The sequence below is a fragment of the Lonchura striata genome, chromosome 12 (genome assembly GCF_046129695.1).
Source record: "Lonchura striata isolate bLonStr1 chromosome 12, bLonStr1.mat, whole genome shotgun sequence".
NCBI lineage: Eukaryota > Metazoa > Chordata > Aves > Passeriformes > Estrildidae > Lonchura > Lonchura striata.
The window spans coordinates 23,825,697-23,851,074 of NC_134614.1; the positions used below are offsets into that span (position 1 = coordinate 23,825,697).

A 25,378-nucleotide genomic window follows, 5' to 3' on the forward strand; every position below is an offset into this window, starting at 1 on the left:
AGCCGTCCCGTGGACCCACACCCGGTCCCGCGGACCCGCAGCCGCCCCGCGGACCCGCAGCCGCCCCGCGGACCCGCAGCCGTCCCGCGGGGCCGCGGCGCCGCCTCCCGCCGCGCCCAGCGGCGAGCCCGGGGCCGCGGGCGGCGCCGCCCGGCGCGGAAGCGGAAAGGGCGGCGGCGGCGCCCGGCGCGGCGTGGCCGGCGGCGGGGCGGTCCGGGGGTCGTGGGCCGGCCGGGGTGGTGTGCGCGGCCCGCCGTCCCCGGGAGCCCGGCATGGCGGGAGCGGAGGCGGCCGGCGACGCGGGGCTGGGTTCGGCCGCAGCCCAGGAGGGCGCGGAGCTGGCGGCCGTGATCGGCGCCACCGTGCCCACGGGGTTCGAGCAGACGGCGGCGCAGGAGGTGCAGGAGAAGCTGGGCTCGGCCTCCAGGATCAGCAGGGATCGGGGCAAGATCTACTTCGAGGTCCCGGCCCGGAGCCTGCCTCAGGTCCGTGCGGGCCCCCTGGCGCTCCCCGCTCCGCCGTTCCCCCGTGGCTGGTTCGGTTCGGTGGTCCCAGCCGAACGCTTGGCTGTCGGAGGCCGCATCCCGCACCCAGCCGCGGCCGGCCTGCGTGCAGCAGCGGTATCCGCCCTACCGGGGTGTCGGCGGGAGATGAGATGGTAGATGGGGACGTTAAACCAGTGCAAAGATTAAACTGATGACTCCTGTGGGGACTAAAGGTGGAAAACCATAGTCTGAAACCTCGACATAGATGGCAAAATTCTGAAAACAGTAAACACAGTCCCCACGGCACGCGGTTAGTAATGTGTCATCTTTTCATCTCTTGTAGGTCCATCGTCTGAGGTCAGTGGATAATTTATTTGTTGTTGTTCAGGAATTCAAAGACTATCAATTTAAGGATAATAAGGTGAATCACTCTTCCTTTTTCTGTCGGTTCTGGGGTTTGAAGTGTTTGGGGTTTTTAATTTAAGACTAGTATCAAAATATTCTGTTTGTTTAATAAGTTTTTAATTTGTGATGCTATTCTAGTTTCCTTTTTCTGGCTTGTAAATGGAAGTGTGGCCATGTCATCTAACATGATTTCTGCCATTAAATACTTTACATTGCCAAAATCTGGGATAAGAGGTGATGCTATGTTTGTAGGCCACTGACACAGAATAGTGAAGTGTCACTTTGGTCACTTAATACAGTGTTAGTTGTCTGTATTACAAGATAAATTATGAAATCCTGTGGGTGTTGTGCTTTTCACTGTAATTCCGTTTAGTTATAGCAAAAACCAGACAAAAACCTTTAGTGTTTAATAAACTACTTTGAGAGACCTCAAAATGAAGGATAACTTTTAAAAGGATGAATAACTTCAAAGCACAACTTTTTCTGTCTTAAAGGAAGATGCTCTAAAGGATTTGGAAGATTTGGTTAAAAAGCTGCCCTGGACCGATCCATTGAAAGTTTGGGAGTTGAACAACAGCTTGAAAAAGAAAAAGACAAAGCGCAAAAAACATAGTCTGCAGAGTCCTGCAAGCAGAGGGAAGCTGAGTGATGGTGGAGAAGAGGGAGGAGCAGACCAAAATAGCACTAGTGACCAGGAGGACTGTGCCCAAAACCCTGTGTCTGTGGAACCCACTGATGGCCAGGATACAGAGAATCCCCAAGGAGTGACATCCAGAAATGGGGTGGAGGAGGAGGAAGATAATGAGCAGTCAGATGTGAAAGCTGGAGCGCAGGCAAGTTCTGAGAGTGAGACCAAGGCTGGTGAAGGAGAGGCGAAGGTGCTGAGGTTCCGAGTGACGTGCAACAGAGCAGGAGACAAGCACAGCTTCACGTCCAACGAGGCCGCAAGAGACTTCGGTGGAGCCGTGCAGGAGCACTTCCAGTGGAAAGCTGACATGACTAATTTTGATGTGGAGGTATAGTGGCATACCTTGGAAATGCCTATGTTTCTGCAGTACAAATTTTTAGTTCTTATTTCTGATGCTTAGAGATCGCCACACTGCCTTCCAGAGACTCTGGAACTGAAAACTGGTAATGCTGAAATTGGCCTCCTCTGAAATGTTCTTTTCCCTGACAGCATTATGTGTGACTTCTGATACCTTCTTTGCCTTGCTTTCACCTTCAGTAAATCTTTCTTCTAATGCATTGTTCAATAGCAGTCTAAGTTACCAAGAAATGCTCCAAATGGAAGCTGGTTTTGGGGTGAAGGGGACAGAAGGAGTTAACAATAACTGTCAGGTGTTTGTTTTCTGTCAGGGGAGAGCAGAGGCTGGGAAAATACAACCAGCACCCCTGACCTGTTGGTGGTGAGGAGCCACCGGTTTTGAGGGGCAGAGAGACCTAAGTTTTTCTTGCAGCTTTACTAAGGGCTGGCCACTGCCCTGGAGTGAGAATTCACCTTCCTAGTTAATGTAGTCCCCACCACAAATATGATTTTTATTGCTGCTTTTGCAGATGGTTCACTGTGTCTTGCAGGACTTACCCAGCCTCTGCCCCAGACTTACAAACCAAATGTTTTAAGAAGCCAGTGCAATGGTTATAGCACTTTGAGAAGTCTTGTGCAACAGATTTGGTGTGAATGAGAGAGTGTGTGAATGCTCACCTGAATTCTGTCCTATTAAAATGGTGCTATGCTTTACTTCCAAGAAGAAAAGCTTTTTTATATGTCATTCCTGGATTTTAAATTGCCAGTTAAGATTCCTGTAAGTATTTACCAGGCATTCTGTGGAAAGCTTCTGTTACTCCTGAAATTCACTTCAGGTTTTTTCTTTAGGTTCTTCTGAATATTCACAACAATGAAGTTGTAGTGGGGATTGCATTAACTGAAGAGAGTCTCCACAGACGGAATATTACACACTTCGGACCCACAACGCTGCGTTCCACTCTGGCTTACGGCATGCTCAGGTCAGGGCAGTTATGTTGTATTATGCTCGGTTAACAAGTCTTTTTGTTTAAGAAACAGCAGCTTTTGTTTAAGAAATTAAACCTTTTATCTCCCCCACTGCTTCCTCAGAAGCCATTTCTGTTAATTCTTAAAGAACAAAAAAAAAAAAAAAACCCTGGACTTGCTGACACCATGTGCCTTGTAATAACAGTGGGTATTTCCCAGCCAAGGAAAGTAAACCTTTCCTGTATTAGCCAAGTTTCAAAATAGTGTACCTCAGTCTTGAAAGAATTTAGCTTCATTGCTGGTTATAAAAAAAAATGTAACTAGTGGAAAAAATAATCACATCAAGTTTTTGTTAGAAGGGTAGATACCAGGGCGATGAAAATAGCTCACTCTTTCCCTTATTTATAGAAATTAAGGTTTTTAAGACATTTCTCACCATATCTTTTCTTCTGTTCCTCAGACTCTGTGATCCCCAGCCCACAGATATCATAGTTGATCCCATGTGTGGTACAGGTGCGATACCAATAGAGGTGATTCTTCCTTGATTTTTTAAACTTAATTAAACTTGTCTATATCTTAGCTATATTCTATTATAGCTGAATAATATGTGTAAATCTTCTTAGTAATGACTGAATAGTAAGCTCCAGTCTCACCAGTTTTTGAACAGATGCAAATACACTTTTTGTAAATGACCTCATTTTCCTTCCATAAGACGTAGCAGAAAAAGACTAAATCCAAAAGTATTTTGAGCTTTAAAGGTGCAAAATACAGCTATCTGTTACAGAAGTCTCAATTTCCAGCCATCAACTTGCAGTCACTTTGTTGTATTCTGTCAGGTTAGAGAAATTATTCTGGGATTTTTTTTCATTCAAGCAATGTTGATGCTAATGTTGCTTATTATCATTTCCCTGCTAGGGAGCTGCAGAATGGCCCTACTGCTACCACATCGCAGGGGATAACAGCCCTCAGGCAGTGAAGAGAGCAGCAAACAACATCAGCTCCTTACTGAGGAAAAACGAGAGTAAGGACAGGTGAGAGGACCCTGAGGGATTTACCTTTCCTGCAGTGTTGCATGCACAGAAATCCACTTTGCACTGATGCACTTGAGTGTCTGGTTCATGTTTTCTTGTTTATTTTGTTGCCAACATTGTAGACCTCCCCAGTGTAAAAACCTGATGCTCATGTCTGAGGGGACTGCCTTTGCTCTTGCAGCAGCACTGCCCTGGGCGTTCCCTTGGATGTCATCCAGTGGGACATCTGCAACCTGCCTCTGCGGACGGGCTCCGTGGACATCGTGGTGACAGACATGCCCTTCGGCAAGAGGTGAGCTGCGCTCTCCTGGCCAGGGCTGGGCTCCTGCACAGCTGGTGCTGAACTGGGCCTGCTGGGGAAGAGGTCGGGAGCCCCGTGTTAAAAAGGAGCTTGAAAGTAACTGCTCCTGAATGAGCAGATCGATGTCTGAGACACCAAGGACACTGAGCTGGTGCCAGCGATCACACTGGGGATCTGGATGTATCTTGCAGGATGGGGTCGAAGAAGAAGAACTGGGATCTCTACCCAGCTTGCCTGATGGAGATGGGCCGGATCTGCACCCCAGGGACAGGCAGGGCTGTGCTGCTTACCCAGGACAAGAAATGCTTTGCCAAGGTTTGTTCTGTGAGAGAAAATCAAACCTGTTTACACTTGAAAATACATTGAGGGAAAAATTGTAAGCTGCCATCCTTACAAAAGATACTCCACATATAGAGCAATCATTAGTAACGCTTAAATTAAATTTTGGACCTGGAAGGTCCTTTGATGTTCCCATCAGATGTGCTGGAGAATAATAAAAATTAACATTCCTGTCGTAATGCCACTCTTTGGCTGTTTTTGGCCCGCAGGCCTTGTCCCGTGTGGGACACATCTGGCGCAGAGCTCAGACCGTGTGGGTGAACGTGGGGGGACTCCACGCTGCAGTGTATCTGCTGAGGCGCACCTGGGAGAGGGCAGACGAGACAAGGTCCTTCTGGTGAACTGCGTGGAAGAAGACAAGAGATGTCTCCGGACTTTGTTGAATAGACAGCTGGTAAAGCAGAGACCTGAGAGCATAGTCTGTCCATTTCAAAACCAAACAACCTGCAGAGAAATTGTCACACAAATAACAAACCAGGGATCAATTGAGAGCTGCCAGTTCTACTGTGTGTTCTGAAATCTTACTACTTATATCACCTCTGCTCCCTTCCACCCAAACTGAAATTCATTAGTGGCATTAGTAATTCTTTCCTTGGCTTGAATATTTTCTTGTATTTTTCAGTTAAACGTTTTATTCTTTCTGCTTACAGTAGAAAACATATTGAGGCAGCTCTGGGTGCAACAATTAATTTATTTACCAAGCTGTATCTTCAAATGACTAGCAGTACTACTAAGAGAGTCACCTTAAAGGGTTCAGAGCAGTTTTCCAATTCATACCATTGCTGAAATGTAAACTAATATTGAACCAGTATCTGGTTTTTGTGGTCTGATAAGCAAATTCCAGTTGGCAAACAGTATGCAGTGCTACTGGTTCTCTTGCCTGTTACCTTACCTTAGGGCTAGTTACCAGTAAATATTTGATCTGTATTTTAGTGTTCCATTGCTGTGGGTGAGGGAGTAACACACAGCCTTAGAAAACAGTCCGTAGTTACTGTTTGAGGTTCTTCTAGCAGTTATATTAAAAAGTTTATGGTTTTGGTGTCTACCATGGATGCATCAAGGTGGCAATTTGAATTTCTTAGGTAATTTAACTACCACAGCTGTGCTGCCACAGTATTCAGAAAAATATTGTTGCAAATATTTTTTTCTTCTGTGACCATACTATGATTTCTCAGGCCTCTCACTCTGCTCATCAGAGGCTGAAAACAAATTGCTAGTTTGCCCTTTCCATTACAGTGTGTTCATGCTAAGTATGTGTAACTCTTCAGAGGTGAATTAACAAATAATAAAGATTTAGAAGTTTTGCATAAAGAGATGAGTCTTAATCGTGTTCTTTTTCTGGTTCATGTCCAGATTTTCCACTATCTGGTTAGTTTTTCTCAAATTTTAGTGTTTTCGTGCGTGTGAGAAAGAGAATATAGTGTGTGAACCTACAGCAGAAGCATAAAGGAATGTTTTGGCACCCTGAGATGGGAGAGGAGGGAACTGGCAGCCTAACTGCCCGAGGAAGAACTGGTTTGTGGCAGCCCTGGTGAGCCCAGTGCCCGAGTCGCAAGAGCTGCGGACTGAGGCTGCTGGGCGATAAGACACGAAAAGAGCTGGCAGCTCTAAGTGACGGCTCGCGTGCCAAAGGCCGGTGCTTTTTTCCGTTTGTCGGTTAAAATGAGGGTCCGGCGGCTCCGCGTGCGCGCTCTCCTCCCGGCGCGCTCCGCCCCTCCCGGCGCTCCGCCCCTCCCGGCGCGCTCCGCCCCTCCCGGCGCGCTCCGCCCCTCCCGGCGCGCTCCGCCCCTCCCGGCGCGCTCCGCCCCTCCCGGCGCTCCGCCCCTCCCGGCGCGCTCCGCCCCTCCCGGCGCGCTCCGCCCCTCCCGGCGCGCTCCGCCCCTCCCGGCGCTCCGCCCCTCCCGGCGCGCTCCGCCCCTCCCGGCGCGCTCCGCCCCTCCCGGCGCGCTCCGCCCCTCCCGGCGCGCTCCGCCCCTCCCGGCGCGCTCCGCCCCTCCCGGCGCGCTCCGCCCCTCACGGCGCTCCGCCCCTCACGGCGCGCTCCGCCCCTCCCGGCGCGCTCCGCCCCTCCCGGCGCGCTCCGCCCCTCCCGGCGCGCTCCGCCCCTCACGGCGCTCCGCCCCTCACGGCGCGCTCCGCCCCTCACGGCGCTCCGCCCCTCCCGGCGCTCCGCCCCTCACGGCGCGCTCCGCCCCTCACGGCGCTCCGCCCCTCTGGTGGCGCTCCGCCCCTCCCGGCGCGCTCCGCCCCTCCCGGCGCGCTCCGCCCCTCCCGGCGCGCTCCGCCCCTCCCGGCGCGCTCCGCCCCTCCCGGCGCGCTCCGCCCCTCACGGCGCTCCGCCCCTCACGGCGCTCCGCCCCTCACGGCGCTCCGCCCCTCACGGCGCTCCGCCCCTCACGGCGCTCCGCCCCTCACGGCGCGCTCCGCCCCTCACGGCGCGCTCCGCCCCTCACGGCGCTCCGCCTCTCCCGGCGCGCTCCGCCCCTCACGGCGCTCCGCCCCTCACGGCGCGCTCCTCTCCCGGCGCGCTCCGCCCCTCCCGGCGCTCCGCCCCTCACGGCGCGCTCCGCCCCTCACGGCGCTCCGCCCCTCACGGCGCTCCGCCCCATTGGTCGCGCTCCGCCCCTCACGGCGCGCTCCGCCCCTCACGGCGCTCCCCGCCCCTCACGGCGCGCTCCGCCCCTCACGGCGCGCTCCTCTCCCGGCGCGCTCCGCCCCTCACGGCGCTCCGCCCCTCACGGCGCTCCGCCCCTCGCGGCGCGCTCCGCCCCTCACGGCGCTCCGCCCCTCACGGCGCGCTCCGCCCCTCACGGCGCGCTCCGCCTCTCCCGGCGCGCTCCGCCCCTCCCGGCGCGCTCCGCCCCTCCCGGCGCGCTCCGCCCCTCCCGGCGCGCTCCGCCCCTCCCGGCGCTCCGCCCCTCACGGCGCGCTCCGCCCCTCACGGCGCTCCGCCCCTCACGGCGCTCCGCCCCATTGGTCGCGCTCCGCCCCTCACGGCGCGCTCCGCCCCTCACGGCGCTCCCCGCCCCTCACGGCGCGCTCCGCCCCTCACGGCGCGCTCCGCCCCTCACGGCGCGCTCCGCCCCTCACGGCGCTCCCCGCCCCTCACGGCGCGCTCCGCCCCTCACGGCGCGCTCCGCCCCTCACGGCGCGCTCCCCTCCCGGCGGGCCCCGCCCCGGCCCCGCAGCGCACGCGCCGGGGGCGGCGCCTGCTCGTGGCCGGGCGGGGCGCGTCCGCGATGGCGCCGCCGGTGTCGGAGCGCTCCGGTGGGGCCGGGCCCGTGCTGCGCTCCGTCAACACGCGGGAGCTCTCCGAGGTCATGTTCAACAACCACAGCCCCCGCTGCGTGCTGCCCGTCTGGCTGGACTTCGAGGGCCGGCCGCGCTGCTACCCGGTCCTGCAGCCGCGCAGCGGGCGCGTCATGCACAGCTACCGGGGTGGGTACGGGACGGGCTTGGGCGTGGCGGGTGGCTGAGCTGGTGGCGGTGGAATTTGCCCTTTTGCCTTCCCCCCTCCTCCTTTTTCCTTTCTCTTCCCTTTTTCCTTCTTCCACTCTTTCCCTTCCTTTCCCTTTTTCGCTCTCCATTTCCTTTGCTCTTCTTCTTTCCTTTTCCCCTTTTCCTTTTATTTTTTCCTTTCCTTTTCTCCTTTTTCCTTTCCCCTCCCCGTTCATACCAGTGACTGGAGCCGTGGTAGTGGCCTGTGCACACAGAGCTAAGCTGGAGATCTTGGTCCCTTGTGGGTAGATGCCCCTCAGAGGCACTCGTTAAAAAGTTCTGTAATTGGTGCGTTCCCACCTTGTTCCCTGCCAGGGCACCTCTGGCTGTTCCGGGATGCAGGGACCAATGACGGGCTGCTCGTCAACCAGCAGGAGCTGTTCGTGGCAGCCCCCAATGTGACCAAAGCTGACATCACACTGCCAGGTAAGGGACAGGACCGCATATGCCCTAGGGAATTCTGAACTTGTTCTCTCTGGACCTGTTAGGATTAGTGAGAAATCAGATCCTCATCAAACTAAACCTGCTCAGACACTGGAAGAGATGGTGAGGGGTTGTAAGTAGAGCTGTTGTATTGGATGGAGCTAGTGGTGGGGGTCTCTGAGGGGTTTTCGTAGGTGCCTCATGGCAGAACCACATCTGTCTCCTCTCTGGAGAGCCCAGCCTGTCATGGTCACTGCTGCAGGCTGTGCTCTGTGCTCACAGGCTCAGAGCAGCACTGCTGGCACTGGAGCAGCCGCTGCGAGCCCTCGTGACAAGGCTGTGTTGTGCTTGTGTTTGGCCGCAGTGTTCACCCTGAAGGAGAGGTGTCTGCAGGTGGTGCGCAGTCTGGTCAGCCCAATGGACTACAGGAAACTGGACATTGTCCAGTCGTTATACGAAGAGCTGGAGGATCATCCCGACATTTGGAAGGATCTTCGCCGGCTTTCTCTGGAGAAGAATGAAGCACTGAGGAACTAAATTGTGGACTAACAGGATTACTCACCTCAGACTCCTCATTACAAACCACTGAGTCTGAGCAAGAGTCGCCAGGAAACACACCAAGAACTGATGCCTCTGTTTAACGTTTTGAAACATAAACTAAGTAACTTTGGTGACACAACAGCACTGGGAAGCATGCTGGGTTCTGATGGTTCACTTCATTTCTTCTTTGTAGGTTTTGCAAACTGTAGAGTAAGATCAGTGCAGCTAAATGGAAAATATTCATACAAAGTAACTTTCATTGCATTAGAAAGCAAATTATACCAAGGATTAATTTAGCCCAGACTAATGGTTGTGTCATCACTTTTGCTTGAGTCATTTGTTTTGATGGAATTTCCCTTTCACACGTTGCCTCAATGTGCCTGTGGGTCACAGAGCATGAGGGGTTTGGTTTGTACATGAGGGTTTCCAGCAGTGCCTGAGGGTCTGACAAACATTATTACATTGGTGGAAGGATGATGTGTAAATGCTTGCAGGTTATTCTTTCTCTTACCTGTCCATGTACAAAGCCATGTCCTATCTGCTCTAGGTCTGACATGTTTTCACTGTCATCATACCTCAAATGCCTTATTTGCCTTTGTCATAGGATTCTTGCCTAGCTGATCTCAGCCACACAGACCAGACCCTCATTTTGGAACACCCTTGTCCCCCACAGCTGCTTCCCCAGCAGCCTGTACAGGGTTCACAGGAGGTAGATGCTTTAAGTTCTGTCTTTTCCCCTCGCAGTGCTGTAGTCCAAGTTGTAGTAGGAGGCCTTTTCAGGGAGCGTGGGCCTCTCGAGCTGCCTGTGTCTTCTCAGGACCAGTGGGAGCTGTATTGGCTCGCACAGCCAGCTCACAAACAGGGCCATGCTTACTGGCAGGCTGGAGATGGAGAGATAATATTTCTTTGCCTGTATTCTGTTCCCCACTTCTCAGTGGAATGTGCTCTGGTGTGAACACAGAGAGTTCAAAGCAGCATAGTTTAGTGTTACATGATTTAATTGTCCATCAAGCAAAATGTGGTGCAGCTCAGGTTAGAAGCAGATTGGTTGGAGATTGATTACAGCAGGTTATTTCTGTGAATATGTTTCCCTCCAGTTATACATTCTTAGAGTCTCAATGTATTTTGTAAGTATGGAATGTCTCCTTATTTGTAAACTTATTCATCTTATGTATTTGAAGAAATTTATCTTTGCCATAAAAATGGAAATGCAGGCTTGCTTTCTGAGTAATTCTGTCAGGTAAGGCACCGGTGCCTCTGTGTTTGTATTCTTGTGATACCCTGACAGTTGTGGTTGAGCAGCAAACAGACACTCTGGACTGCACAGCCTGCCCAGCCCGTTGCTGCTGGGCTGTGTTGTGGCTCTTGTGAACTATCAGCACAGCTCAGGCAGCATCTGGGCAGGAACGGGGCTGCCAAGTTCTGCTCTGCCGCCTCTCACAGATCTCTGAGGGGAAAGTGAGCCCATGCAGGCCCCTGGAGCAGACTTGGCTCAGTGCCCCAGGGCGCCTGAGGGCCGGAGAATGCTGTTCTCTGCTCCTGACATACCTGAGAGGAGGTTCCCTCCTGCTGCCTATGGGGCTATGCACTGCAATTAGCGTGCCAGACCCCGGCAGAAAGCTGACCTGCTTGGCTGCAGCTTTTCCTGTACCTAGTTGTATTAGGTGTTGGGTTTAACAGTCTGTACGTGGCAGACATGTTCTGGGTATTTCTGAGTTGGATGGGGTCTGTGATTCCTTGTGTTTCTTATTAGAGTGTATTGTTCTGTTCTGGAGTGCCCTTTGGATCAGAATAAAGGGTTGAGAAACCCCAGCTGGCTTTAACACACGAGCATTGGGAAATGCAGTCTGCTGGCAGTTGCTCAGATGGGTTAGTTACGAGTGAAAGCCCTCAGCACCGGTAGCGTCAGCCGGGGCAGCAGCGAGAGCCGGCAGGGCCAGCCCGGGCAGCGGCTGTGCACGACCCTGCTGGGCAGGGCTGGACGGAGGAACCCCGGGGAAATAAATGCTGCTGACACTGCAGCAGCCAGGGCTCGGGGAGAGCGCACAGCAGTTGGAAAGGGAAGGCCTAAGAGCGGGAATATACAGGATTGTTGCAGTCTCTATTCAGTCCATTTCAGTTCCCCAGTAAGACCCTGCATTACCTGTGACTTTTGGAGCAGAACTGAAGCCATACACGCGGTTGGATGTGGTCTTTCCCCTTGCTTCCAGCCGAGGCAAATAGTTCAAATGGTTTCACAAGTTTTTCCAGTACCTAAGGGGAAGAAGTATTTTCTTCCTACTTTTGTGTAGTTCTTTGCAATACAACTTCAGTCTCATCTTACATCACCTTCAGAGATGTTCCAATCATGGAAGCATTTCAGTGTGTGTCAGAGGGACAGTAAGCAGGGGAAAGGGAGGGGGAAACCCCTAAAATGCAACTATGGTACTACTGGTAAAACAGCTCATCTCAAGGTAGTCTTTGAGTTGGCATGTTTTAAATACACTTTGGGTAGTTTTCTTTATTTTTTCCTGTTCGTTGATCTTATAACTACAACGATATTGCATTTTTCAGTTTTTCCTTGTCACAGCAGAGCTAAGAAGTTCATGATTTCTGAGGCCAGGAGTGAAGAAAACTGCAAAACTGAAAGTTTGATACTGAAAACAGAAGTTAGCTGTACTGTAATATATATGCAGAATACAAAGAAACAGTGAATTAAAAGCTGTCAAAACTTACAGCACTTGTTTCCATTCAAATTTTCCATACAAATTTAGACCTAGGGCTAAATATGAACAAGACCAGAAGGACGGATGGTTACACTTACGTATCTGCTGGCAGTCTTTAGTAGCAGTAATATGGTAGGAAGGCTCTCCTTTTTGCCAGAAGTACTAGTAATATTTACACTGGCGAATTAATTAATTATACGTTTTATTACACTGGCAAATTAATTAATTATACGTTTTTATTAAAATCAGGTAAAAAAAAAAAGGAAAAAAAATGGTTGACGTTAAGAACATATTTTAAACCTAACCCTTGACAAAGAAGACCTGTCCCTGTGAGCACTTCTGGTGTTCTTTAGTTCTCACTCCCTGCATATCCTACCGTAGCACATACGGTACTGCGTGATCTGTGCGCTGCCGTGATGGCGAGCCCGGCCGCGGGATCCCTGCGCGGCATCGCCTGCCGGCTTCCCAGCATCTCTGGCGGTGCCCGTTCCTTTCCCAGGCATGGCGAGACGTGTCCCGCTGGCCAGCGGGACGGCCCCAGCTGTTGGGGGTCCGTGTTTACAGCCGCTGTGCAAGGCCGCCGGGCTCCGCCGGGCTCCGCCGGGCTCCGCCGGGCTCCGCCGGGCTCCGCCGGGCTCCGCCGGGCTCCGCCGGGCTCCGCCGGGCCCGCGCACTGCCCGCTCGGTCCGCACCGCCGGCCCGCCAGCTGTGCGCAACAGCCGGGACAGCGTCTCTGGCTTCCGGCACGTGGAACTGGCAATTTGGCAAGCGGGCTGGAGCAATAACCAGTCACGGGAAGGAAAATCCGATTTGCACCTGACGTCAGCCGGAGCAGGAAGCAGCGCTCGGAGCCTGCCGCGGTCGCTGGCGGTGTCGCGGGCTCTTCGCCGCGGCGCCGGGCTGTGAGGGCAGCGCCCGGGAGCAGGAGGCTCCGGGGGCACGGAGGAGCGGCCGAGCGCGGGGCCCGCCCGGCGCTCCGTGGGCGCTGACGGGACCGGGGCCGCGCGGCCATGGCGCTGCAGCAGCCGCCCCTCGCCCTCAGGGCGGGCTCGGCCCCGCCGCTCTACATCCACAGCATGCCCGCCTGGGTGCTGGAGGACTTCTGCCAGAAGATGGACTGCCTGAGCGACTACGACTGGATGCGATTCGGTGAGGGGCTCGGCGCAGCTGGGCTGTAGCTCCCCGAGCCGGTGGCGCAGGGACAGCGGCGCCTTCGGACGTGCTGGAAGGACGCGCGGTTCGCGCCGGCCCCCTCGCTTCCCAGCGCTCGGCGGGGCACATCCTGTAAAGAGGGAATTCCCGGCACGCTGGGTTTGCTTTTCAAACACAGGTGGAATGCCAGACTTCTCTCTGTGCTTCCTTGGCTTTTCCTGGGCAGGCGGATTCCGTCCCCGCACTCTCCGCAATCTTTCGCACTTCCCTCTCCAGTCACACTGTATCTCCTGCCACTTCTCACTGCCTGTTTCCACAACGTCCCTCACATCTGCTCAGATGTTCTATTTTTTAATTTCCTCCTTCTCTTCATGTATATTCCCTCATACTTTATGCCCTGTTTTTCTTGGCCCTGGCTGTGTACAGTCAGTAAGTACAGAAAATATACTTCCTGAGTTATTTACTCTTTTTTTCTGTGTCCCTGTACAAACAATTCTAAGCTGAATCTTTTCTTAGTAGCTGCCTTTCTTTGACATGACTTCCCTAACTGTGTGATGAATAAGCTCTTACCCCAGTTAAACTTCTAATGTAGGGTGGGATTCATCTCCACTACCTTCAGATGCATAAAGCTGTATTTCTGATGTCCTTCCAAAGCCAGCCGGGGTGAGAACTCAGGAATCTGCCTCCACACGAAGACCCCAGGCCCCAGCCTTGTCCCTTTAGGCACAGCCCCTGTGAGACTCCAGCTCTGGGGCTGTGTCTAGGTGTGTGGGGTGGAGCTGGGGACATGTGAGGGAGGTGGGTTTTGTGCAGGTAAGTGAGCTGGGAAGAGCACAGCAGGATGACAGGTGTGGTCAGGAATTGGGACACGTTGTGTAGAGTCAGCTTTAACACAGGATCTAAAAATAGCTGCATTTCCCTGGCAGCTTTATCGGAGTGTAACTAACACCCAGGTGATTCAGTTATTGTTTGGCTCACCACAACTCAGGGATTTAGGAATGCAAGTGGGAGTGCAGCCACCTGTTTTGGGAGAATCACCCCAGGAATTTAATCTAACCTTACTTTGGTACAAAGTATTAAGGAGAAAGATTACAGGGAAAATATGCTTAAAAGTATGAGTGGGTCTTCTTTTCAAGTGTGTCTGATAAAACAAAATTTTTCCAGAATAGTTGAAGGAAGAAAAGAGATATCTTACTTTAGGAACAGAAATTTCTTCATGTCCACGTAGGTAATTTATTGTGATCTTTCCTTTTAAAGATATGCAAATGCAAAAATAAACTGTGTCTCACACCTTAGCCTGACCTGCTTGCCCTTGCCTGTTTTTTCTAATATTTAAACAAATATCCATTCTCTCACATCAGCCTCCTATGTGATCACTGATCAAACAGAGCTACGGAAAATCAAGTGCATGGAGAAGACAGGGATCAGCATCACGAGGGAGCTCATGTGGTGGTGGGGAGTGAGGCTGGCAACAGTGCAGCAGCTCCTGGACCTGCTGCAAGGGCTGCAGCTGTACCGAGCGGCTCAGGTCATCCTGGACTGTGAGTAGCTGCCCCTTCCTCCCATGGCTCTGGGCTGCTCCTCACAGCACCCAGGCCCCTCTTAGGACATCTCCCTTGCTAGCTGAAGAAGCTTTTTGTTAGAAGTCACATTCTGTGTCAAATTCTAAAATGTCTTTACTGATTGTGGTTCTCTGCTCACTCGAGTAAAATTGGTGGTGCGAGGGAAGAGGTGACACAGGTGGACTCACCGGTCCCGCAGCTCATCACCCCATCTTTGTGGTGCCCATCTTGGACCCTTCAAGAAGTGCCAGCAAGATGGGCTGTGGCCAAACCAGGGCTGGTGCTTTTATACATCACACAGAGGCTGCACAAAGGGCCTGGTCCTGTGGCACTGGATCACATCCTGAGAGACAGCATATTGCAGGCCCTGCCAGGATTGCTTCCAGTTGCAGAGCAGGTCCCAGCAGTCAGCCCTGAAACACAGACACAGCACAGACAAAACCAGTCACCATGCCTGCATGCAAACACGCGCCATCCCTCTGTGGGTCTGGTTTGCTCCCTCTGGTGTGTCAGTATAGCCATTGCTTGCACAATTTGCACCTGGCGTAGGTACAACAGGGCATTACCTGCTTTCCCTTGTGCTGCTGTCAGTTACTTTTTTTTTTTTTTTAGCTTTTCTCTGTGTCTGAGTACGCTTATTCAAGTGATCCTTCCTGGGCAGATACAGAGGATATGTTGCTTGTTCTGTTGGGCACTTCAGAAAACGAAGCGGACCTTACATCAGCATAATTCAGTTCATTCCTACTTAAAGGAATCAGCACAGCACAAAGCGAGATCTTTTGCTGGCAGAATTCTTCCCAAAGAGTTCTACATCCATTCAACAGTTTTTTGCACTCTCTAGTACCACTTCTAGATGTCCATAATGATGTTTTCTATATCAGTTCTTTAGCTGCAGTGCTGCCCTGTTTGTCTGACATGCAGGAAGTTGCAAAAGTCATGAAAAACCTTGAAAAGTAGGTTGAATAAGGGAAGTGATGCTAAATTCTGAGACTTCTAGGTTAACCATGTGAGGAAAAAGCCAGAATACAGGGACTTGCCAACAGAATGAAGGGACTGTCAGTTTTGACTAAAGATCTGCAGACTGTTTGACAGCTAGTTTTAAAACCCTGTAAAGTTTGGGACTTCACAGCATTCTAATGCAGTAACATTTTAATGTTGATGTTAATTTAGGATTAGGATTGATTCGGATTATTTTCTGGTCACTGATTAGAGGCAGACTATTTTCCCTGTTTATCCTTATCTTCCCTTTGCTCTGTTTTGAAGGGACATCAGCCTCTAGCGTCACCAGCCCTGAGAAAGAAGAGTCAGAGCCACCCAAACAGATCATATCTGTACCTTCCACAGAAGGCAAAGTGAGAGACAAAGAAAATGCCATAAGTCTGTTGCCCTTCCCAGACTCCTCACATCTGGGAGCAGTCCCAGCAGGCAGTAAGTACAGTACTGGACTCCGAATTTGCTTTGACATTAAATGACTGCATAGCCAAGGCTGCCTTGAGAGATGCTGGCTGTATCTGTCCTCTGGGATCTCAGGATGATTCCCAGGTCTCTGAATGCCTTGATCCCATCCTGGCTCCATAGAAAGTCTACACCAGTGCATACATGTCCTGCCCCATGTCCCTCTCTTCATGCACAGTAAATCTAGGCCAGCAGGGAGCTGGGCGGGGGTCACCAGCCCCTCTGCTGGGAGAGGGAAGGAGAGACCCCCAGCACATTCTGGAGAGAGCATCTGCAACAGCACAGGCACAGGGAGCTTCATGTCCCCAGCCAGGGCTGGAGAGAGCTGCACAGTACTCCTGCAAACAATAACCAGGAAGAGAGCTCTCTGTCTTCACACAGAATTTCACACTTTGACAAGTTGTCACAGACTATCCTTGGTCAAAAAATTAAAATACCCCAGATCTTCATAATTCTTAGACTTTTGTAGTTAGTCACAGGTGGTGGTATTACAAAAATAAGGTGTGTTTTCAATGCTGTTATCTCAGTTTCAGGTGCTGTTTCTGCAGGAGCCTTGTACTCCCTCCCTGCTCCACCACCTCCCCCGAGAGACCTTTTGAATTCCCTACAGTCCAATCCTCCTGTTTTATCAAGTGTGAAGGTAAATCCCCTTAGTGCTCACTGACTATACAAGGAAAACTGCCTTTATGACATTCTGCATTTTTTCAGTTAGAGTTTATCCCTGTACTTGTACAAAAACATTGCTGTAGTGAAAACGTTGAGCTCAATACAAAGGGTTTGGACTGAAGACAGCACTAATGCTTCAGTTAGATTGCTTGTGGTTACATCACTTACATCACTTTTTTTGCCAGTGAGAACCAGTGAGGGAAAAATTTACAGTATTACTTCCTGCTTAGCTCAGAAGGGATAGCATACCCACAAATAGCAGCTGAGTTTGAAGGACTCTCACATGTAGATTTTACAGAGAACTTACATTTCTGGTGTGATCGCAGGACAGGACAGTATATACCACGGATTAGTCAGAACCATGTACCTCTTTTAGTTTCACTGTACACTTTAAATGTGGTTTCTGCTCAAAACTGGGCTAATATTGAATTTAAGTCATCTTATCCAAAGCCTTGCGTAGGTGACAACTGAAAATCTCCCAAGATGAAGGTTCCATCACCTCTCTGAGCCCCTGTTCATGTGCTTACCCATCACAATGGGAAAAGTTTTCCTCATATTCCTAATGATTTTAGCATGAAGTCTCCTGTTCCTTCCTCCCCACACTTCTCTCATCTTTCATACAGTCTAACTAGACCTGTCCTGTCCCCAAAGTGTTTCCCAGATCTGTGGGCACACCTTAGTCCCATTACAGTTGTTCTTGGCCTGTTTTCTTTGGTTTATTTTGTTTGACGCTTTAAACTCATCCACAATAACATGGTCCAGGAGTACCAGCCAGGAGGGAAGACTGACTCAGAGTGCGGTAGTTTTAGAGTTTCTTGAGAAGAAATTAGTACTTTATTTTTTCAAGTTGGGTGCACATTAAGGTTGAGAAAGCTGCATGATTAGGCTCCAGTGGGACTGTAATTATAGTTGGTATTAGGACTTACCACACTGGTAGCAACAAATTATTGTGCAACCGATGCCAGATGCTTCAAAAGTAGATATGAAGCTTAACAGCATAATTACATTATGAGGGACCCACTTTCTCATCCAACTGTTTCTTAATATGTAACCCAACTATAAAGATTAAGATCTTTTGTAAATCAGACTAACATCACGTCACATATATATATGGACTTTTAAACAAAACTAAGTTTGTTTCCTGGGAAAGGTGGAAATGCAGATTGGTAACTGATTTCAAGTTGCTTCTACACAAAAGTTTTAGATCATCTCAACACATTAATACAGGAGTTACCTACACCCAAAGAAGTGATTGCTTAAAACATGGGAAGGAAAATATGGCACTGAAAGAAAGAAAAAGCATATGAATTATCACGAGATAAACTTGTTTCTTCTACAAATGTGTAGCCTTGCAGCTCTTCTACTCCTCAGCAGGAGACGATGGCTGATCTCCCTAGCGGGAGTCTCCTGTGGACCCAGAGGGAAATTGCTAATGCCACAAACAGTTTCAGTGACAAGAACAGAATCTGTGAAGGTACTTTTGCGGATATCTACAAAGGTCAGAGGAACAACATGGTGTTTGTCATCAAAAGACTCAAAGAGGCAAGTACTGCACCTTTTTCTAGAAGAGGTTGTGTTATTAGTATGACTTGCCCATTAGCAGTTGTGTACTATTGTGTGGGGAAGGAACAAGAATAACTACACAAGAGGAGAGATAAAAATGAAATTATGTAAAAAATTAAACCTAAATTCAGAAAACACACTTTGATGAATACTTTACTCATGTGAGTAGTTCCATTAACTCTATAGATAGGAGCAGCCTGCAATATAGATGCCTGCATTGATGATTGGATCAGGGGTTCTTGACACTAGTTTTTATTCTAATTGCCAATTAATTATTGCCTTTGACTTAATGTTGCCATGAGTGGTACTTGCCTGTTTCTTACACTAGCTTGTCATCTAGAGCCTGCCAGATCTGTATAAATGCAAAGTCCTAGGAATTACTAATGACATTCTCTTGCATGTTTTCATTTTTCAGCTGGAATGCACAAGCCCAGATTCCACCCAGAGGTTCTTTCACACAGAAGTGCAGATTTGTTTTCGGTGAGTGGTTTGCTGTCAGAGCAGTGATGCATGTCCCACTCGTGGTCTGCTGCTGGGTGTTGGTCAACACTGGGGCATCTGCTCCAGGCACTGTTCTGAGCTGGGGACAGGCAGTCTTGTGCTGCCTGTGTGGGAGCCCTGGGCAAGCAGCACAGTGGGCTACTGCTGGTCCTGGCTGAGCCTTGGGGTGGGGAGGACACAATGCCCACCTTGTACCCCCTGCTGCAATGCAATGGGCTCTTGCTCAGTCATCCTCCTGCTGTCTCCTGCCCAGGACCATGTTTGTTGTGCCTCCAGCTGTGCTTCCAGCTGCAGCACACCATTCCAGTTGCCTTGAATTTAGGAACTTACTCCAGCTCAGGAGTGTATTTTTCTGCATTGCTCTTATGTCATTCACTGCTGATCTGTTTCTGCAGGTGTTGTCACATAAACATTCTGCAGCTGCTGGGCTTCTCGGTGGAAACTGGATCGCACTGTCTGATATATCCATACTTGCCCAATGGCTCCCTGCAAAACAAGCTTCAGTGCCATGTAAGAAATAATCTGGCTCTGCCACCTACTTGTGATTGCAAGTCCTGTCCTGGAATTCCAGGGAAAACAATGGCATCTCTTTGATTTCTGAGAAGCAGACAGAAAAAAAAAGGTGCCTAAGTGCCTTGGCTGCAAGCACCAGAAAGGCAGCTGCTCTTCTCTTGGAGTTTGTAGTTTTGCCTGGAGTTTGACTGGGACTCAGCTAAGCCTTTGGTTTTCTAAAGTGCCAATGTCTTACAGTGTTTTATTCCATTAATTACCAATTTTTTCCTCCTTTCTTTGCAGGATGATTCTGCTCCACTCACCTGGGAGATGCGAATTAGCATTTCTTTAGGCGTTGTCAGAGCAGTGGAGTATTTGCATAATTTTGAAATTCTTCATGGGAATATCAAGAGGTGAGGACTTTGATTTCCTTGGTCACCTGGTAATTTAAGGATTTTTTTAACAATCAAGGCTAAAGTTTATACAATTTGGAAATCCATTTGCAGTATTTTCTGCTGTCTCTTTTTCTGTAGGGCCTTTACCCCTTTTTTTAACCTGTCTCTCTCCTAAATGATGGAAGTAAAATATTTTAAAGTAATTTTTGGGTGCTTGTTTTTTCCCCCCTTCTTGCTTTCTAACATACTTAATCCTTTCAGTCCTATGCATGAGGCCAAATGCTGGACACTTTCAGTGCTTAAGTTTAAAAGTATAAAACTAATTCTTTGCCTCAAGATAAAGTAATGATTTTACCAATATTGTTATTTGTCTGTCATTATCGCAGCTCAAATGTCTTGTTGGATGAAAACTTTACACCAAAGCTTGGGCATTCTGGACTACGGTTGCACTCTTCTGATAAAAAATCAGAATATGCCATGATGAAAACCAAAGTCCTACAAGCTTCTCTTACTTACCTGCCAGAAGATTTCGTCAGACATGGGCAGTTAACAGAAAAAGTGGATATATTCAGCTGTGGTGTGGTATGTTGCCGTTTTTCCATGCTCTGGTTTATTTTTTGATGGTTCTAGACAAGAAATTGAATGAAAGAGCAAGTACCTCATATGGTTATTTTACTGGCAATTTCATAATAGTTGCTGGCTCTATAATGTGTTGAAATCCTGCTTTTAATTGTTCACACTCCAAATATATCTATCTCTGTGGCAAAATGAGGTGAATCTTTCAATCAAGAGAAGCAAGTGTTTTTTATTGTAAATGAAGTATTACTGCTGATGACTTAAAACAAACAAGATGCTCAAAATTCTTGCAGACTTATCACATGAACTTCTACAAACATTGCCTGCTCATTTGAATTTCAGCTAAAATAATTGATAGTCTGTGATGTCACCCATCTCCAGGTGTTTCCATTTAAGTAGGGAGTTACTCTGTTCAGTATGATTTCTTATCTACATTTAGCTTTACTTTCTTCTTATGCTTTGTTTCAGCAATATCTATTGAACTATAAAATCTGGGTTCTGGAGGTAGATCTAAAGACTCATAAATGCCCTGAGCTGGCATTGTTAAGCCATCTAAAGTAAAAATATATCAGAATGCATTCAATATTCAATAAAAGTTCAATAACTTCAATATTTCTTTAGTTAGAAACTTATTTTTTAAAATTATAGTTAATTCTGAACAAATAATTTTATCTTTCAAATACACTTTCTAGGTCTTAGCAGAGATATTGACTGGGATTAAGGCACTGGATGAAGACAGACACCCCATTTACCTGGTAAGAAAAAGCAGCAGTAATGAACACCAATACAAATGTATGGGGTTGCTGTCATAAAAGTAATTTTAATTTTATGTAAATACAATTTGATATTTGCTGTCTGCTGTACATGTCCTGCAGAAGGGAAGTTTAGGAGCCATATGCTGGTTCCATTAACGTCAGTCGCCTGCCTGCCATTAGAACAGAAGCACAATAGATATTCACATTTTACAACCCACTCATGGGTGCTGGCCTGAATTGCATTAGGAGAGACTGCAAAATAAATATTTAAGAGACAAAGCTTTGTGCTGAAATGCTGCTGCATATTTTGTGCCAGAAGGAGGTGGCGTGAGCCACAGTGAGTGGGGAAACCTGGGTAGGCAGGAACTGCAGAAGCCCTTTGTCATGTTTATCAGGCATTTATCTTGTGCTCATGCCTGGAACTGATTCCTCACCAGTTTCCCAAGCCGAGGTCAGAGCTACGTCAACCGGTTTCACAAGCAGTCAGAACAGCCAAACTCACTGAATGCATTAAAACCACCTGTAGAAGGCAGCCTTCACCTGCTTTCCTTCAGTGGCACGTGCTCCTGATTTCTTGTCTGGCTGAAGCCTTGGAGAGGAGAGCAACAGTATTCCCACTATTTGCAAGCAATTCAGAAGTGTTCAGAGGGGTTCAGAAAATCAAAGATGCTACATTCCTGATTTCTCTAACGTGTTATATATATATAAAGGCCTATGTAAGAATGCTGCTCTACACAGTGTTGGCTCTTTTTCATTCCTATATAAATGAGCACAAGCCAGGAAGAGCTTGCCCCGCTTTAGGGAGTTTTATATTGGACACAAGCAAAGAAAGCCACTGGCCTTTTTCTCTCCTGTGAGAACAAACATTCAGTCAGTTGCATGAACAGAGATTATTAAAGGTTTTCAGTCTGTGAACCAGGCACTGAGGAACACCAATGACAAATACACAGCAATACTGATTCTCAGAGATTCAGAAAAAAATGTTTGTGTTCATTTTGCCTTCACTAATGCATCTCCTTCCTTTGAACAGAAAGATATGATTGCTGATGAAATTCAATCAGCAAAAGAAGGCTCAAACTCCAAAGTAAAAAATTTGGAAAAACTGGCTGCCAAGGAAATCTGCTGCAAATACCTAGACAGAAAAGCAGGGCACTTGCTGGAAGAGGTAGCTGTTGATTTTGCATCAACCATCTGCCTTTGCCTGAGAAAGAAGAATTTGAACATAACAGAGGTAATATTTTAAATACATGGTCAAGATTTAAGTCTCCTTGTCATCAGGGTGTAAAGCTACAGTATTCATGTCTTGCTTATTTTTGTGAATGTTGATGTAGGAGAATATGTGTAAGCAAGGGTACAGGAATTATTATGCATTCACATATTTGGTTGTTAAAAACAGGTACGTGAAATTATGGAAATGGCTGAAAACAAATTAAAAGAGCATTACATCTGTGGAAGCAGCACTTCTGGATTCTCCATGAACACTCCAGAAGAAACTGATGATGAGACAGCCAGTGTGAGCATGGATGTGCCTTCTGCAGTGGGGAGTAAAGAGGAGAGCAGCCAGGCAGCAATCCTGAGCAGTGGCAGCCCCTGCGCACCTTCCGTGGGAGCCGTGGCACCCGACACGTATGGCATCTACGTGTCACGGGTCCCCTGTGAGTCAGATGAGTCCAGCAGTTTCATGTGGAATCCTCCAGAAAAATCCAGCGAGGAGTTACCTAGCCACAAGTGCAGCAATTCTGAAAAAGCAGCGGGCTGTGATTACGGGATCAAGCAGGGACAGCCTGCCCAGAGACTGCAGGAGAGAAGCCTGGCGGGCGCCAGAGGCGATGGCATTCTGGAGGCAGCAGCTGCTGCACAGGGCACCTCTCCGCAGGGAAACACAGACCTGGACTCTTTGTCTGCTCCACAAGGTAAAAGGGCCCGTGTCTTACACTACTAGAGACAAATTACTCTCTCTTCTCCAGAACTGCTTAGGTTTCTCTTCCTACTTTTAAACACATATCAGTAAATCTTTTGTCCTTGGTTATGAATTTACTAATAAATCTACAAAACATTTAGCAGTTTTCTATCAGATTTTTTCCTAAGCTGGTTTTGTTGTTTGGTTGGTTGCTTGCTTTTTCTTAAATTTAAAATTATCATCTATTCCTTAGACAATAGATGGATTTTTTTTTTCCCTCAGTATTTGGGCTTTTTTTTGTTTTTCAGCCTTATCCAGAGAGACATCTTGGAAAATACAGATAAATGATCAAAAAAAGAAGCTTATGGAAAATATTTTGCTGTATGAAGAGGACAAGTTAAACAGTTCTGAACTTTTTGAATCATAAATTGGATGGATTAATTAGCAGTGGCCAGCTCAGAAGAAGAAATAAGGACTGTCTCCTCATTAGAAAGATGGTAAAAGTGTACCTTTCACTAAGATTAGGTAGCAGATTTTGATCAGGAACACTAGCCCTGACTGAAGGAAACAAGAAGTACCACACGGAGAAGCACCAGAAAATACCTGTTCTATAGCAGATTAAGGCACAGTCCCACTCTACACAGAAATGCCTTCTGCCTTTCCATCTGCAGTGTGAAAAGGAATGGCAAACAAGTGCCAAAATAACTTGTGATTGATTTGCAGTGTGTTTCAGGAAGCATCTGTTGGTCTCATTAAAGCACAGTCCCAGGAGCTGCAGAGCAAACACTGACCAGTGGCAGGCAGCAGCCTGTGCTGCTTGCCCGCTGCCTACAGCAGACAGGAATCCTCAGAGCCCTTGGGTTGCTTTGCAGTGACTCTCCTGTTCCAGACAATCTTGGTCCACTTACTCAGAACCACTGCATTACCAGAGAGAGGGATTTTTATGCAAGTTCTCAGAATGTTGTACGCAGCTTCATCTGGGTTTGAACTGCCCTGACCACAGGTGTAGGTAATTCAGCCACTTTACTCTCTGAGCGTCCCTCCACACACACATGTGGCACCACTTAAGTCCAACCTTTCAGTTCACTGTTGGGAGCTCTAAGATCATGTTTAATACTTCATAGGAATATTTTTGGAATTGTTTTTTTTCTAAGTGTCCTTTACATGGTAATGTTTCTCATTGTGTTTCATGTAGTAACTGTTGTATATTTTGGATTAGGGAAAAGATTTTAATTTAAAATAGCTTTGATTTTTATAGGACACTTGAAACATAATCTGTTGTATTTATTTTGGCAATGAGTAAAATATAAGCTAATGAGGGGACTTGCTGATGGTTCCACACTCACTAGGCATTCTCAGAGGAATTCTTGTGGGTGTCCCTTAGTTGTAGGAGCAGTAGGAGCCTTGGTCTCAGGCCCAGGGATCACATGCAAAAGGAAAAAAAGAAACTTTTATGCTGGTGTATTTATGATCAAGTGAAACCCCCCTTAAAGTATCACTTTTGTTTTAATGATATTTATTATTTTTATTATTGCTAACATATTCCACTTGTGTGCAGTCTAGGGAAAAACAGGTTTATTATGGACCAAAATAATTATTGGAGTATGTAGCTCAGTTTACAGACAAGTGAGCTGCCTCCTGAGCACGGGGAACAGGGCCTGATGTGCAGAAATGGCTGCAATTCACAGTGCAGTTCAGGGAACAAAAATAAAATTAATTATATGTAATTATTTTCAGTGGAATTGTGTACTAGTATATATTCCTAGGTTTACACAAAAGCCTCAGACCTTCTATTTTTGTACAGTAGCTAGTTAATTGTATGTATTATTATGAGCAAGTAAAAATATTTTAGCTAAAGACCTGAGTACTGGAATTGTCTACACATTTCTCAAGTTATTCTTTACACTAAAAGCTGGTAAAATTCCTTAAATATAAGTGCCTTGGATACTGTCTTTGTATTTACCAGTGTCAGGTTTTTTTTTTTTTTTTTTTTTTTTTTACCAGAATCAAATCAAGATAAGATTTGTACTGACATAAGAAACGTTGGATACTCAGATTGGTCAATAACTGCTTAATTCTACGGATTTATCAAGATAGTTTGTGGCACTGAAAATGTAATATTTGTTGTTTTTCACAATGAATTTTTTGGTATAGACTGGGAGACCCGTGGTAAAATCCTCGTGTCTTCTCCAGAAAAGAATGCACATGGATACACTGCAGCACAGAATAGGAAACACGAGTTTTAAACTGAGAAATGTAGTTTGTGCACAGTTCTGTTTCACAAAAGTGCTTTAGAGGTTTTGTTCTCCTGTAGTCACCAAATGAAATTGTTATTCTTTGTCTTGTACTCTGATAGTTTTGAAATATTCTGAGGTGATGTAGGTAGTCTTACAGAGTTACCTAAATTTAAGTATTTAGCATGACATATATAAGACACTGTGTGGTTTTACATTAACACCGTTATGTAACTTGGCAGGTCACAAGCCAGTTTATGCATTACCATTTACTAATAGCTTTTTGAATAAAAAACCTGGAAAATTCTTTTCTTTCTAGCCTGCTTTTTCATTATTCATGGCACAGAAAAAGTATCACTATTTGGGCAAGAGAAGCTCAGGGTCACTTTGCTCGCAGTAGAAGTTATTAG

The 25,378-nt window shown here is 47.9% G+C and overlaps 3 protein-coding genes across 6 annotated transcripts; all 3 read left to right on the top strand.

Moving 5' to 3' along the window:
• The first annotated feature begins 225 nt into the window (after positions 1–225).
• Positions 226–5,862, top strand: THUMPD3 (THUMP domain 3 tRNA guanosine methyltransferase). Of its 2 annotated transcripts, none has more exons than XM_021542568.2 (9): positions 226–485; positions 829–906; positions 1,385–1,906; positions 2,764–2,894; positions 3,341–3,410; positions 3,796–3,911; positions 4,093–4,203; positions 4,404–4,527; positions 4,761–5,862. In XM_021542568.2, exons 1-9 carry the CDS (start codon positions 273–275, stop codon positions 4,890–4,892), a joined length of 1,497 nt encoding a protein of 498 aa, XP_021398243.2. In that variant the 5' UTR covers positions 226–272; the 3' UTR covers positions 4,893–5,862. The 2 variants fall into 2 exon arrangements, with proteins under 2 accessions (XP_021398243.2, XP_021398244.2); XM_021542569.2 differs by having other exon boundaries at positions 4,096–4,203.
• A 1,896-nt stretch (positions 5,863–7,758) lies between these two features.
• LOC110477103 (von Hippel-Lindau disease tumor suppressor) lies at positions 7,759–10,225 on the top strand. The gene is made up of 3 exons (XM_021542530.2): positions 7,759–7,989; positions 8,365–8,475; positions 8,837–10,225. Exons 1-3 carry the CDS (start codon positions 7,791–7,793, stop codon positions 9,007–9,009), a joined length of 483 nt encoding a protein of 160 aa, XP_021398205.1. The 5' UTR covers positions 7,759–7,790; the 3' UTR covers positions 9,010–10,225.
• Positions 10,226–12,724: 2,499 nt separating this feature from the next.
• IRAK2 (interleukin 1 receptor associated kinase 2) lies at positions 12,725–24,705 on the top strand. 3 transcript variants are annotated; one of them, XM_021542565.3, is made up of 13 exons: positions 12,725–12,866; positions 14,231–14,410; positions 15,695–15,859; positions 16,414–16,526; positions 17,900–18,094; positions 18,531–18,595; positions 19,012–19,126; positions 19,412–19,521; positions 19,890–20,085; positions 20,772–20,834; positions 21,865–22,065; positions 22,231–22,747; positions 23,043–24,705. In XM_021542565.3, exons 1-13 carry the CDS (start codon positions 12,728–12,730, stop codon positions 23,159–23,161), a joined length of 2,178 nt encoding a protein of 725 aa, XP_021398240.1. In that variant the 5' UTR covers positions 12,725–12,727; the 3' UTR covers positions 23,162–24,705. The 3 variants fall into 3 exon arrangements, with proteins under 3 accessions (XP_021398240.1, XP_021398241.1, XP_021398242.1); XM_021542566.3 differs by having other exon boundaries at positions 17,927–18,094; XM_021542567.3 differs by lacking the exon at positions 14,231–14,410.
• The last annotated feature ends 673 nt before the right edge of the window (positions 24,706–25,378 follow it).